This window comes from Leptosomus discolor, chromosome Z (genome assembly GCF_034619465.1).
Source record: "Leptosomus discolor isolate bLepDis1 chromosome Z, bLepDis1.hap2, whole genome shotgun sequence".
NCBI lineage: Eukaryota > Metazoa > Chordata > Aves > Leptosomiformes > Leptosomidae > Leptosomus > Leptosomus discolor.
Window position 1 is genome coordinate 33,504,944 of NC_141419.1, and position 13,522 is coordinate 33,518,465.

At 38.9% G+C, this 13,522-nt stretch overlaps 1 protein-coding gene across 1 annotated transcript in view; it reads right to left on the reverse strand.

Moving 5' to 3' along the window:
• The window catches only part of PIP5K1B (phosphatidylinositol-4-phosphate 5-kinase type 1 beta), an 82,906-nt gene that overhangs the window by 41,889 nt on the left and 27,495 nt on the right, over nucleotides 1-13,522 (reverse strand). Inside the window, exons 4-6 of the mRNA XM_086479449.1 lie at nucleotides 10,246-10,363; nucleotides 4,907-5,059; nucleotides 2,885-3,184 (exon numbers count right to left, since the gene is read on the reverse strand). Of these exons, the coding sequence (XP_086335575.1) occupies nucleotides 2,885-3,184; nucleotides 4,907-5,059; nucleotides 10,246-10,363 (571 nt within the window). The remainder of the gene's footprint in view (nucleotides 1-2,884; nucleotides 3,185-4,906; nucleotides 5,060-10,245; nucleotides 10,364-13,522) is intronic.

Sequence of the window (13,522 nt, forward strand, 5' to 3'; positions counted from 1 at the left end):
CCATTGGTGAATGGGGCAGATGATACAATGACAGCAGGCACAGATGAAGGCAGGTCCCCACCACCTTCTTTGTCTTCACAGCAAGTTCTGCCATGCCTCTGCACTTAGTTATGGAGCTTAAGGAGGAGAGGGGCTACAAGCCTGTAATATTTATATTAAAGAAGCAGGAAAAAACCCTTTGCTTACTGATTCTGATTGCAAATATAAACAATGAAAATATAATCCAAATTTAAGCAACACAGAAGAGAATTTCTTAGTCTTGAAATGTTGGTAAGATCAAAAATTTCCATTCTTTAATGAATTTTTAATTCCATTGCCTACACTAACTTTCTCACTTTGGCATAAAAAGAAAAAGGGATGGCAAGATTTGAAGCCCTAAATACCTAGGCTGGCTATCACTCATGCTCGGAGCCATCCAAATACCATATGGGCAGAAAAAAGCAGTGGCAAAACTGATGTCCTTTTCCCGAAATGGATGGTGCATCTCTATTCTTTCTAAAGATAGTAGTGCAAGGCAGGTAGTCAGATCCAACCTCATTTGTTAAGCAAATTCAGCTATGTGAAAGGTAACAGTATCTGCTCCCTCTGTTTTACAACTAAAAGTAAGACTTATTTGAATAGAAAGAATCCACCATTTTATTTTTGTTATGTACATGTAACATTCAGTGTATGTATATGCACGTAGACTACAGTCACACACAGACACATACTATACTATAGTGTATACATATGTATTTATGTATACACACTGATTATTTAAAGAGAAATTTCTTCTTTTCTTTCAATATTAAGATTTAGCTGTACCTTTAAGAACTCCAGACTAACTTTAAAGCTGTTAATCTAAGATTGTACACTGAAAAACCTGGTGTGTAGTTCAGAACTTAAATAACATGCAGCAAGAATTTACCCATACTCTCAAAGAACCAGTAAGAGTCCCCTTCATATGTAACAATTAAATGATTGATTCTTTTCAGTCTGACACTTTTCGGTCCAGTTCCCTCTTTTAGATTCCTTTTATTATTTTCTAGACAATAGATCCCCCCAGGTTTTGATAGGGTGAGAAACCTTTGATAAGTGAGGGGACGTACAAAAGGGCATCCAGATCCCCAGATGTGACATGCTGATGCATTCTGCATTATCACACATGGCAGGAGCTCAGGAAACATTCACTGCAAGAGACTACAGAAAGAACAATGTTGGGTGTTAGATAAACGTCTCACAGTGAATATGCAGCTGAACATTAGGTCACCCAGCTTTACAAACCAAGTACAAGGCATTGCAGACTTCTGTGATAATTAAACAAAAAGTACTATTCATGTGCAAAAACAATGCTTTCCATCTTGCACCACAGGTGGCACTGAACAACAAACTCTGCTGTTCAGGATGCCACTTCTATGATGTGTTCAGTCTACCGATTCTGCTGTTTCATTATGAAACTCTCAGGATTCCCTCAGACAAAGCCAATCTTTTCTTTCCACAATCCCTATAAACCCTGTGAAACTCTCAGAGACCTGGATAACTCCCCTTTTTCCTATTTTATATTTTCTTACTTTTGTTATAGAAAAAAATCCATTTCACAACAATTCTCCCTGTCCACAAGAGGCACCGATTACATTCACAGAGGACAATGGCAGATATCCTTCTCCTGCCTTGAAAATGTTATGTGGACATTAGGCACTACATTTCAGCTGAGGAAGAAATTACTTTGCTTCAGAAATAAGATTACTGCCACTAGACACACCTCCCCCATTCAGCTTTCTAGCTCTTACTAACTTACAAAGAGGCAGACTTACCGAAGCAGTACTGAGCTTGCAGCTCTACGTATAGTTTATCATATGCACCAACAGTACCACAGGGCTAATTATGCCTCAGAAAAAAAATCATTAAAATCTCCAAATTAATGGAAAGAAAGAAGAAGAATTAAAAAACCCTCTAACTGGACTACTTTCCTATATTAATCTGTATTTCCACAGATGGATCAGTGTAATCCTGGATGTACAGATAAACAGGGGGACAGCCTTGCAGAAAAGGATCTGTGGATTGTGCTGGATGGTACGCCAAATGAGCCAGCAATGTGCCCTGGTGGCCAAAATGGCTAACTGTATCCTAGGGTGCGTTAAGCACAGTACAGCCAACTGGTTGAAAGTGGTTGAAGAAGTATATTAAGAAAATTTCTTTACTGAAAGAGTGGTCAAACATGGGAACAGGCTGCTCAGGGAAGTGGTGGAGTCACCATCCCTGGAGGTGTTCAAAAAATGTGTACATGTGGCACTTTGGAACATGGTTTAATGGGTGGGGGGGTGTTGGGTTGACAGTTGGACTTGATGATCTTAGAGGTCTTTTCCGACCTAATGATTCTATGATTCTGTGACTTCCTCATGAGGGAGGCAGAAGGGTTGGTGCTGATCTCTGGTGCATGGTGATAGGATGTGAGAGAACGGCTTAAAGCTGCATCAGGGAAGTTCAGATTGGATATTGGGAAAAAGTCCTTCAGAGAGAGGGTTCTCAAGCACTGGAACAAGTCCCCAGGGAGGCGGTCATGGCCCCAAACCTGTTGGTGTTCAAGCATTATTTACACAACACTCTTAGATATATTGTTTAACTTTTAGATTGCCCTGTGTGGAGTCAGGATTTTGACTCAATCACTCTTATGAATCCCTTCCAACTCAGTATTGTCCATTCTATGATCTCAGATCCCAACAGCTTATCTAAAATACAGGCTTCATCACTGCTTTGACATCCATAGTTTTGCCTAACTGAATTGCATAGAAAAGGAATGGAGGTTAAACAACATACAGAGCCACGTCCTGCTCCTTGTTTTGCTGAGGTAAATCTAGAACAGATGTGAACACGGAATTTTAAATAGTCAATAACTTTTACTCACTCGACAATCCCGCTGTAGTGTTTTCATTAGTGCACTGTGTGTTTCAGAGTCAAAATACAACCCTTCATGCATGTCTTGCAAAAAATCCAAGTCCTTGAATGTAGGGTTGGACTTCTCCCTCTCTTTTCTTGATGCTCGCCGTTTGTATGTGGAGCCTTTCAAGTCATATGTGAAATGCATTTTTAAGGCTCGTGGCAAAACATTGTTCATTACAACAATTCTAATATTAATGCCTCCTGACTGAACGCAATACAGTCCATAAAATTTGGGTAGAAGAGTCCTTGGATTCTGGTTCAGATTCTAAAACAAAAGAGATATTGTTAAATATGTCTATTTTCAAAAACTCCCATGCTTAAGAAAGTTTTTTTCATAACAAAGGACATTAAGAAACATCCAGAAAACTGTATATGTTTTCTTATTCAGTGTGTACACATATATATATATATATATATATATATATACATACATTTGATTTTCCTTGTGGGTCTGTATTTCAGAAAGCTAGCACAAATACTGCCTTTTTGCCAGGAACTTATATAGGCCAAGAAAGAGCAGAGCAGTAACAGCATTTATGCCAGGATTCTCTTTCTCACATCCCATGAAAAAGCAGACTAGGCTAAACGTAAAAGCATCCTGAAAATCTATTTGTCCTGACCTGAACAACATTTGCATTCCACCTGCTGGAAGGAGTTTGGGTCAAATGTAGTTCTCATTACCTTGACTTGGATTCTGAAAAACAGAACCCATGTCTCCATAAGGCTTTTCACATTGAGGGTTAGTGCCAAATGATCAAGGTGTCTCCACAGGAGTGTGAGGTCATAACAGAACTACAACTGACCATCAGAACAGAAAAGTGTGAAATAATCCAAATTCCACAACAGGCAAAAACTAGTCTCAGTTTTTGGTGGGAAAAAGCAAGAAGGGGAAAAACTACTTCAAGTCTTACCTGATTACTGAGTCACAACATACAACTATTGGAAGAAAGTACTTTCATAGGACATATTCAGTGATTAAAGTTTTACACTTTGGAAACCCTTGTATATAGTAGCAGTGAGAATAAAGTTCTCAGAAGCAAAGCAAAGTGGCCTTACATGTACTTGTAATAACTCAAACTTATGCTGACCTGATTATCATGATTAGAGACAACAACAAAAAAAGTACCTGCCACCATTGCTTTTTTTGATGCTGTCAGTGCATAATTTTTTTAAAGAAACAGTGAATCCATGTTAGTTTAGTGTAATAATTACAATATTCCTCATTTTTAGTACAACTGAGAGGTTAACTTTTCAAGTGTTTAATTAAGAAAGCAAAGAAAGTCAGTCACAGGTCTAATACTCTGAGGTCCTGCATATCACCCAGAAGAAACTCTGTTCATATGTAGGAGTGACTTTTGATTAAAAAAAAAAAAAAAAAAGGAGAATTAATTTCTACTTGCTTTGGATCAATGGCTTCCCCTTCTGATAACTGACACACATAAAACTATGTAATTGGCTTAGCATCAGCCCTCAAAAAGCTTCATTTAAAAATTAAGTTTTGAATAAATTACATAGATAACAATGTTTTTTATATAATTTTAGCATGTGAGAACTGAAAATTAGAAGTAGTCCAGAAACGAACGTGAAACTGACCGGTCTAGTTTCTTTGTCCACTCTGAGTGAAATGCAGAGGGTAGACAAACACAAAATGGAGAAAAAAAGTTGAATTAGAAATTCAGGAACTTTTTTTTTTTGTTACTAGCTTATTAGAAGCAAAGTTTGGTATCAAATCAGAAGATGATATTCAGCTTCATCTTGAATGCTAAAAGAACAGCAATTATTATCTTAAATATATTCTTGATTTATATCTATTCTTTTGATAGGTGTGGCATACAAAGTTGAAAGACAGGTAAAAGATGTCAAAAATATTATGAAAATTATGAATAAAGCCAATGAAAGAGTAAAAGACAACAAATGAAACTGAATCTTCAGAAGTGTGACATAAAACAGGAAAAATATAGGTAATATATAGTCTTTAATTACTTACCATATAATAACCTGGCAAGAGCTTCTGAAGAAACTCAGCCTCTTTATGTTGAACTGTTTTGATGATGAACTCGTCACCACTAGTTACAAAAAATAAGGACCCACTGGCACCTGGGTTGGATAATTCAATTAAAGGCTCACTGCAGATTGAGTACTGGAAGAGACAAAAATTGTTTTTCACTGTCAATGCATGTGTTACTCAAACACAGGTTTAACACAAAGAACTGCAGGTTCAAACAGGCACAGTAGAATCATGGACCTTATTCTTTGGTCTTCAACTGCTGTACTGCAAGCTTGGTCACAGTAATGTGGCTGAGATTTAGCAGCGCAGTTACCCTCCACTCTGCCCAGGACACGCTGCACAACTGTGCAAGAGCAATTGCCAGCTGAGCATACAGTCCCTCTTCACATCCCTCTGCACCAGCTGAACTTTCCCTGGAGTGAAGCAAGTGGTTGAGGTGGAGAGAGACTATCCCCACACTCAGCATTGCAAATTCTTGAGTCAGAAATCTCAAGATTACATTTTCACTGCAACTGCTTACTTTTCACAGCCATTTATGAAACAGATATAGGAAGATGTTAGAGAAACACTGTGAGTAGACTTTTCTCACTACAGACAAATAGGCAAGTCCCCTTCCGTGAAACTGGGATTGAAACCATTGGAATAATAATCTTGCTATAGCTGCTAATGTAGTTTTCTGATTGAAAATGGCTTGGAACAGAAAAACTAAATACCAGTAAGTAGGAAAAATTGGGTTTTGGAGGACCACTGCTTTGGATGCTTAGACAGGCTTTCTCTTCCACAGGGAGACAGTAATAATTACCATGACACTAAGGAGGAAAAAGACACCAAGCACTATTCCTTACTAGTAGAATCAGATCTCACATGGAGGTTAATGTACATTTATTAAATATCCATTAATTTCTTTATTCAAACTAAATGGAGAGAAGACATTACGCTCAACACCAAAAAAATAAGTTTATATTAAACTTGAGAGCTTGTTTAAAATATATCATTAAACTTCCATTCACACACTCTTTTCCTTTGTTATATCTCACCAATTTTACACGCTTGGAGATTTACTGTAAAGTCCAATATTTTAAGGCTTGACAAAATTACACAGGATGTGAGCTGTGAGTAGTGCAAGCACCAGGGAATTATTCTTAGCAATGCAGTATGTCTTCTGGTCTTATCAGAACAAAAGGAATAACTTTCAGTAGCAAATATCTGGTTTACTGGGTCACTGCCTGAGATGAGTTGAGCAATTTCACAAGAAAAAACAGTTTTTTTTGTCGAAAACAGGTTTCATTAAATTCAACTGGAGTCTTACCATTGATTTCAGTGGGTGGTGATAGCAAAGAAACGTGATAAAAGAATAAATATGCTCTTTTGTGAGCAGTTGAACTAAAGAAGCACACTTGCTATGGACTCAAACCACTGCCTTAATGCATTTTCTTATCCTGGGTCCAGCTGAGGCTTTTCCCATGTTTGCAATTTTTAAGAGACTTTTGCATGCTATAAAAATGTTTCCTGTTTCTCTCCCTGCTTCTCCAGTTCACTCAGTTCCAATTAGTAAGAGAGACCTTTCTTATTAATCAGATAGTTGCAATTGTCTACAGATAGAACAGGAATACTGTAACCCAGGACCTTCAGAGCAAATCAGCAGTGGTATTGCAATGCCCACATTTTTCTTGCTAAAATATATAAAGCTTCACGAGTAATTGTCATTGTTGTAAGCATTTGAAACCAATCATTCTAAATGTTAAAGCTCAATAAAACAGTATAGCATAAGCACAAGTTATTAACCTACACTGTGTGCTGGTCACTTCACAGTTGAGTTCACTCCTGTAAAACAAAAATCTACCCACCAAGTGCTGCTATACAATGAGTTCAGCTAATTTTGACTGGACACTTATGAAAGCCAAATCAAAACTGAAAAGCAGGAAAATCCCCAAGCCCCTGGAAATTAAGTACTTTATGATCAAAAAGTTTCTCTGCAAAACACCAGTACTCCATGCGGTTTCCACCGAAGATTTAATTCTACCAGCTGTTCAATTGTATTTACCCTCATTATCCAGTCTGATGCCTACAGTGCATTACCACTTTACCTTCTTGCTAAAGGTGAAACTGTAAATCCCTGGGCTTTGTCCTTGCAAATTAAGAACGTAAATGACATATGCTTGCTGTAATTTCTCCTCATTTTACTTTACTTCCCTTCCCCTTCAGGGACAGTTGGACGATCACTTGGCATATTGTTACAGTAAAGTGTTTTGATACTGAATTGGAATTATGGTCACTACATGATAGATCCAGACTTCACAGAAACAAGAAGCACTGTTCAGCCAGAACCCAGACAGATGCTATTGGAAGCAAACTCTTAACCAGATGTTTTGGTCATAACCAATGGGGAAGAGAGTTCCAAACTAAAAATACTTCTGGTTTACAATCATAGTATCCCTCTGATCACATCTGCCTCTGGACTGTGAAAGACTGAAACCTGCTCTAACTGCAAAGTGATTCTCATTCAGCATAGAAACAAAAATAAATGGATTCTAACACACTTACAGAGCAAGCATAACCCTGAGGCACACATCAGTTACAACACTCACTGAAATTCCAACTATATTTCACAAAAATACCTGTTTGATGAAGGAATCTGTGGTTACATTTTTGAGAAAAGAAGGTGCACTTAAATCTTGAAACTAGCTTTTCTACTTAAATCTTGAAACTATCTTTCTAGTTGCCCCTTCTCCTTGGAACATACTACTAGTGTCTTTTGCTGTGCCAAGAGGAAAAAGAATCTGCAACAAGTTGTCTTTGCTGGGAATTTCCCTCAGGGATTAGTCATTTTGTAGCTAAGCTGAGTGTCACAAATCTTTTATCAATAGCAAGCAGTCCTTCTATAATCTTTAATTTATGCTACTGCAAATGCTTCCTTAGATGGAACAGAAGTTGCAGGTGACAATAGCTTTACTCCAGGAAGCACAGACTTTTTAGCAGCTGGCAACACAGCCTGCATACTTTGTATTTCGCAAAGTCCATAAAAGGAGACAGATAAACAACATATTACATAATGACGCCACTGTCCTGCATGTCATTTTTGTCTCTAAATTGGAGAGACATGGATTTGATGGATGGACCACTCAGTGGATCAGGAATTGGCTGGATGGTCACACTCAAAGAGTCACGGTCAACGGTTTAATGTCCAAGTGAAGACCAGTGACAAGTGATGTTCCTCAAGGGTCAGTACTGGGACTGGAACTGTTTAACATCTTTGTTGGCAACATAGGCAGTGGGATTGAGTGCGCCCTCAGCAAGTTTCCCGATGACACCAAGCTGTGTGGTGCAGTTGACACGCCGGAGGGAAGGGAGGCCATCCAGAGGGACCTTGACAGGCTGGAGAGGTGGGCCCATGCAGACCTCATGAAGTTCAACAAGGCCAAGTGCAAGGTCCTGCACCTGGGTCAGGGCAATCCCAGGCACAGATACAGGCTGGACGGTGAGTGGATCAAGAGCAGCCCTGGGGAGAAGGACTTGGGGAAGCTGGTTGATGAGAAGCTCAACATGACCCAGTAATGTGCGCTCACAGCCCAGAAAGCCAACCACATCCTGGGCTGCATCAACAGAAATGTGGCCAGCAGGTCAAAGGAGGTGAGTCTCCCCATCTACTCTGCTCTGCTGAGACCCCACCTGCAGTGCTGTGTCCAGGTCTGGAACCTCCAGCACAAGAAAGACACAGGCCTGCTCGAACAGGTCCAGAGGAGGGCCACAAAGATGGTCAGGGGGCTGGAGTACCTCTCCTGTGAGGACAGGCTGAGAGAGTTGGGCTTGTTCAGTCTCAAGAAGAGAAGGCTCCAGGGAGACCTTAGAGTGGCCCTCCAGTACCTAAAGGGGGCCTACAGGAAAGGTGCGGAGGTTGTTTTTACAACAGCATGCAGGGATAGGACAAGGGGTAATGGTTTCAAACTGAAGGAAGGTAGATTTAGATTAGCTATTAGGAAGAAATTCTTTACTGTGAGGGTGGTGAGACACTGGAACAGGTTGCCCAGAGAAGCTGTGGCTGCCCCCTCCCTGGCAGTGTTCAAGGTCAGGCTGGATGGGGCTTTGAGCAACCTGGTCTAGTGGAAGGTGTCCCTGCCCATGGCAGGGGGGTTGGAACTAGGTGATTTTTAAAGTCCCTTCCAACCCAAACCGTTCTATGATTCTGTGATTTATAAAACTCCAACCCAACTGCACTTCCCTGCTACTAACATCGGTAATTCAAAGGAATGATCTGTTTTTATATAACTGCTGTCATGAGAGCTAGTAATACAAAATCCACACGTAGTACTAAAGAACTAAAATCAGACACGTTCAACCTAAACAAAAGCAAAACCAGTTATGTTTTGCTGTTAGGCTCATTGTCATCAAGAAGGAAAAAAACACTTATAACACACTTGAACACAACAGAAGTCAGTGAAGTAATACAATAAGTAATGTTTCAGCACCATTTAATCTATCTTTCCTTTTCACTCATTTAAGCTCTTTCAAATTCTGTCAGTTTTAAAGAAATAGTTATCAATAATGGAACAAAAAGATCTAAAAAAATCATTCAAAAGAAGGTAACAATAAAATTGACATATTAAATTGCTAATTTGTACTGGGACTCTGATTTGTTGTGTGGACTGGCATGAGATAAACTGGCCATGAGGCAAACACCTAGAAAACAATCCAGCTCTTTGCTTTCACACTGCTCTTCCAAAAGCAGAACTACAGAAGCAAAATAGTGGATCCTCGTCCCTGGCAGTGCTCAAAGTGGTTTTATCAAGTAAAGATTGGTTTTAAGATGGCAGAAAATACATCATTTTTTTTTTTTTCATGTTGAATACTGAGAAGGAGTAGGTCTTCAAAATACAGAGAACAAAGAACATACTCTAAAATGCCTGATTTTTTTCAGCCCGCCACCTACTTTTCTAAAGGCTCGATAGGAACATTTACAGACAAACACTTACCTAATGGCATGAATAATTAATGTAAATAAAACAAGATCACTTTATTAGAACCGAATTGGTAGAAGTCACACAAGTACTGATTATAACTTCTCTAGAAACAATTACCTGAGTGAGTAGTAACACTCAAGTTACTCTAGTCAATTAACATGGCAGGTTTCTATAGGAATCATTTCAAAGATGAGTAACCAAAATTTTCATAAAACACTAAAAATATTCACTACTTATAAACCACTCCGCACACAAAATTTACCACCCATTTGGGAACCATTAAAACATCCTCTTCTGTCACTATGAAACTAGTATACACAATAATAATTTGTAACTCAAAGGAAAACTACAATCTCTTACCAAGTAATCATCAGGCTTGATACCAAAAAGTTCTCTGAAATAGCGGAAGGCAAGAGGTGCGTATGTCTTAAATCTGAAGTCAGGGTAATGATGAGCCGGGGTGAGATTGCTCCCTTCACTGAAAACAAAAACAAACCCCCAGTTATTATTAAGCAATCTTTAGTGACTTCCTTCTTGCAGCTAGTTATACTACAAAGCTGCCTAACTCAGCCATTCACCTTCTGAGGCAAGAGTGATAAATGCAGACAAACCTCCCTATCACCATTAATCAGTGTAACAGAAATGTCTGTGAGAGACAGAATACTGCCAGCAAATTCCTTTCTCCAACCTTATAGGAAATGACTATTTTCACCACCCATATCCATCTGCTGAAGAGCAGGTTTAAACAAATGCTACAATTTTGGATACCCCTCCAAAGTAAGCCAGTCTAATAGCTTACTGACACAGGAAGGGTCACCCCCACCTTATGTAAGCTGTTGCAAAAAGTTTGGAAGTCAATGCAGCAAAACAACTTCACACTAGCTTGGTGACCTGAACTGGTTTGCAGGGGAGACAGACAGATACTAAGGACACAACACAGAGGGCAGAACCATGCAGCCAGAGCAGTGGGAAGGAAGCAGGACCACATACGTTTTTTGGTGCCAGCAAACACTTACTGGCTTAGCCTTATTTATGAAACAGCATCCTCAGCATTAGTCTCTTCTGCAAGCTAAATGCAATTATAGTATCTCTTTCTTTCTTGCTAGTACAGTCCAGAATTGGGAAGCCACTCTGGGTTTGCTGACCTTAAAGTGGTTTTCTGTTTGTCTGCCTGTCATGTCATGTTATTTTACCGCACCTCAATCTAAACCAGCACTAGGTTACGTGCTCAGTTGGTAAACACAAACACAGGGTACAGACCCTTTGGGGAAGCCTGGAAAATGGTATGCAGTTATATGCAAGATACAGATTCAAACTAGGAGAGGCACAGACAAAGACTACTAATGTTACCAGCCTGGAAGACAGTCTTTCGTAAAGGGGGGGGGGGGGGGGGGGGCGGGCAGGGAGGGGGAAAGAGAAGAATATCATTGTAGCCTTTTTTCCTCATTTCACATTTACCATCTTACTGTATTCTTTGGCTGCAGTTGTATGAGTCTTGAGATGAATACTACATGATTTAAGCTAAAGGAATAGATCAGCAGCAAAATCTGCCAGAAGAAAAAGATGTATAAAAACTGCCTGTGAATTCATTTCTGATAGAAACCAAGAGGAAGCTTTTAAGCAGAAGAAGAAAGTTCTGCCCTATGATCTCAACACAAACAAGAACAACTTTAAGACAAAGTTTGGTCAGTCTCCAAATGATTTGATAAATAGATGAGTACAAAATCCAAGACTTGACACAGCGGCCAAAATCAGCTCTTCTAGCACTTCTTATTTACCTTAACTAAATTATTCAGAAATGCAGCTTGTACCTCTATGCTTGGCAATAAGAATATCCAAAGTATACAAAAAAGATAAAAAAGCTAGAAATTCACACAGATATGAAAAGGAATAAACTTCAAGCAACATAAATATAATCATAGAATCATTCAGGTTGGAAAAGACCTTTGAGATCATCAAGTCCAACCATCAACCCTACTCTACCACGTACACCCCTAAACCATCTTGCCAAGCACCACATTTGAAATATTTAAGAGCTTTGTTCCTGTACTATTAATGCTTCTCATATGAACATCACCTTCCATTAATAACACTTTAAAGACAGAAGTCTACCCAGCCCACCTAGCTGCCCCCGCATGCATACTGCCAAAACCCAGCAGAACTGAACTACTGCTAATTAAACAGTGTGAGCTGGTGAACAAGCTTTCTCAGGCTCCAGAAATACATACACTTTAGACTTTTGAACAGGAGATGAAAGGAGGGAAAAAACACCCTGATTTCTGTCTGGAAATCACAAATAAAAAGATGGTTGTGCCTGACCAAGGATACAAACAAGGACATTAGAATACTGCTGCTTCTTGGTGTGCTAAACCATACAGTTAACAGCTAGCGAAGGCTGCCTAGTCCTAATGAACTTGTCTGATCACTTTATGATCTACTGTATCACAAATCCAAGGTATTAAAATCAAATACATGTATTTTATTCTTCCATTATATAATAAAAAATGGAAATCAGAAGGATACTAGGCTGAAGATGTTAGTTTTTCTTTACCGTTAATATCGTCTAATGCTTTTTCTTATAAGGTCTCTCAGCTGCTCAGAACACTGCCAGTCTTGTCTGGCATATAGCTGGATGCATCTCATTGAATTTTTCTGCAATTTGAGAATGCCACAGGGGTAATATATAGCTACACTGGGAACCTGAGGGCATACTTGTAAATGCATTTAATTGTTGTTTAGATGCAGACAAGAACAGAACAGCGTTCTCTGCTGATGCATCACATCATGGATGTCAGGTGAGATTAATCATCTAAACTTTTTTTTAAAGTCCTACCTTTCAGTACATAAATACCTTTATACATCTGCTTCCTGAAGCCATAACTCAAAAGCGTCTTTTGTGAAAGCATGGCAATAAATAGATTATATGTTCTTACTATACCAGAACATGTACTGTTGTTTGAACTTCACCAGGCTGAAATGAAAATAGGAGGTTTGCTGTGATAATATCACGGTCTGAGCCATTTCCTAAGTGCATATGGAGCAAAATGACCAATACTGGATCTACGGGTGGACAGTAAAGCATAGTAAGTGGAGATTTACTCCAGAATAATTGCAAAACGGAGCAATTATTTTGGAACAGCATCTATACATAGGGCAATTCCATGCATTTAGAGCACATGAACTTACTTTATTACAGATATGACAGTCAATTTCACTATGCAGACAAGTTTCCTCATTCTTTGTAAAATCACCTTTAAAAATACATTTTACTAAAGGTCTGCAGAACTTTTTATCATATCCTGTCATTTCTGCTAAACATATTAATTAGTTTGAGATTCATTTCCTAATAGAGTAGTTTACAGGATCCCAACAGTAAGCTTTTCTGTGATGCAAGAAGCAAGCTTGACACAAATTTAAGACTTCATGGTTACCCCTCTGGGAGAAAGTTTGTAAGGTTTTCTTGTTGCTTCTTTTAACAGAAAAAGCATTTTCACTTACAGTAATTTCCTACAGTGATGGAAAAGCTTCAAATTCCTTGTGGCTGAGTATGTCCTTGCTCTTATCTGAAAAGGACAGTTTCCACTGTACAGAACACTTGATGTAAATATATCTCTACCTTATTTAGACATTAAATTAT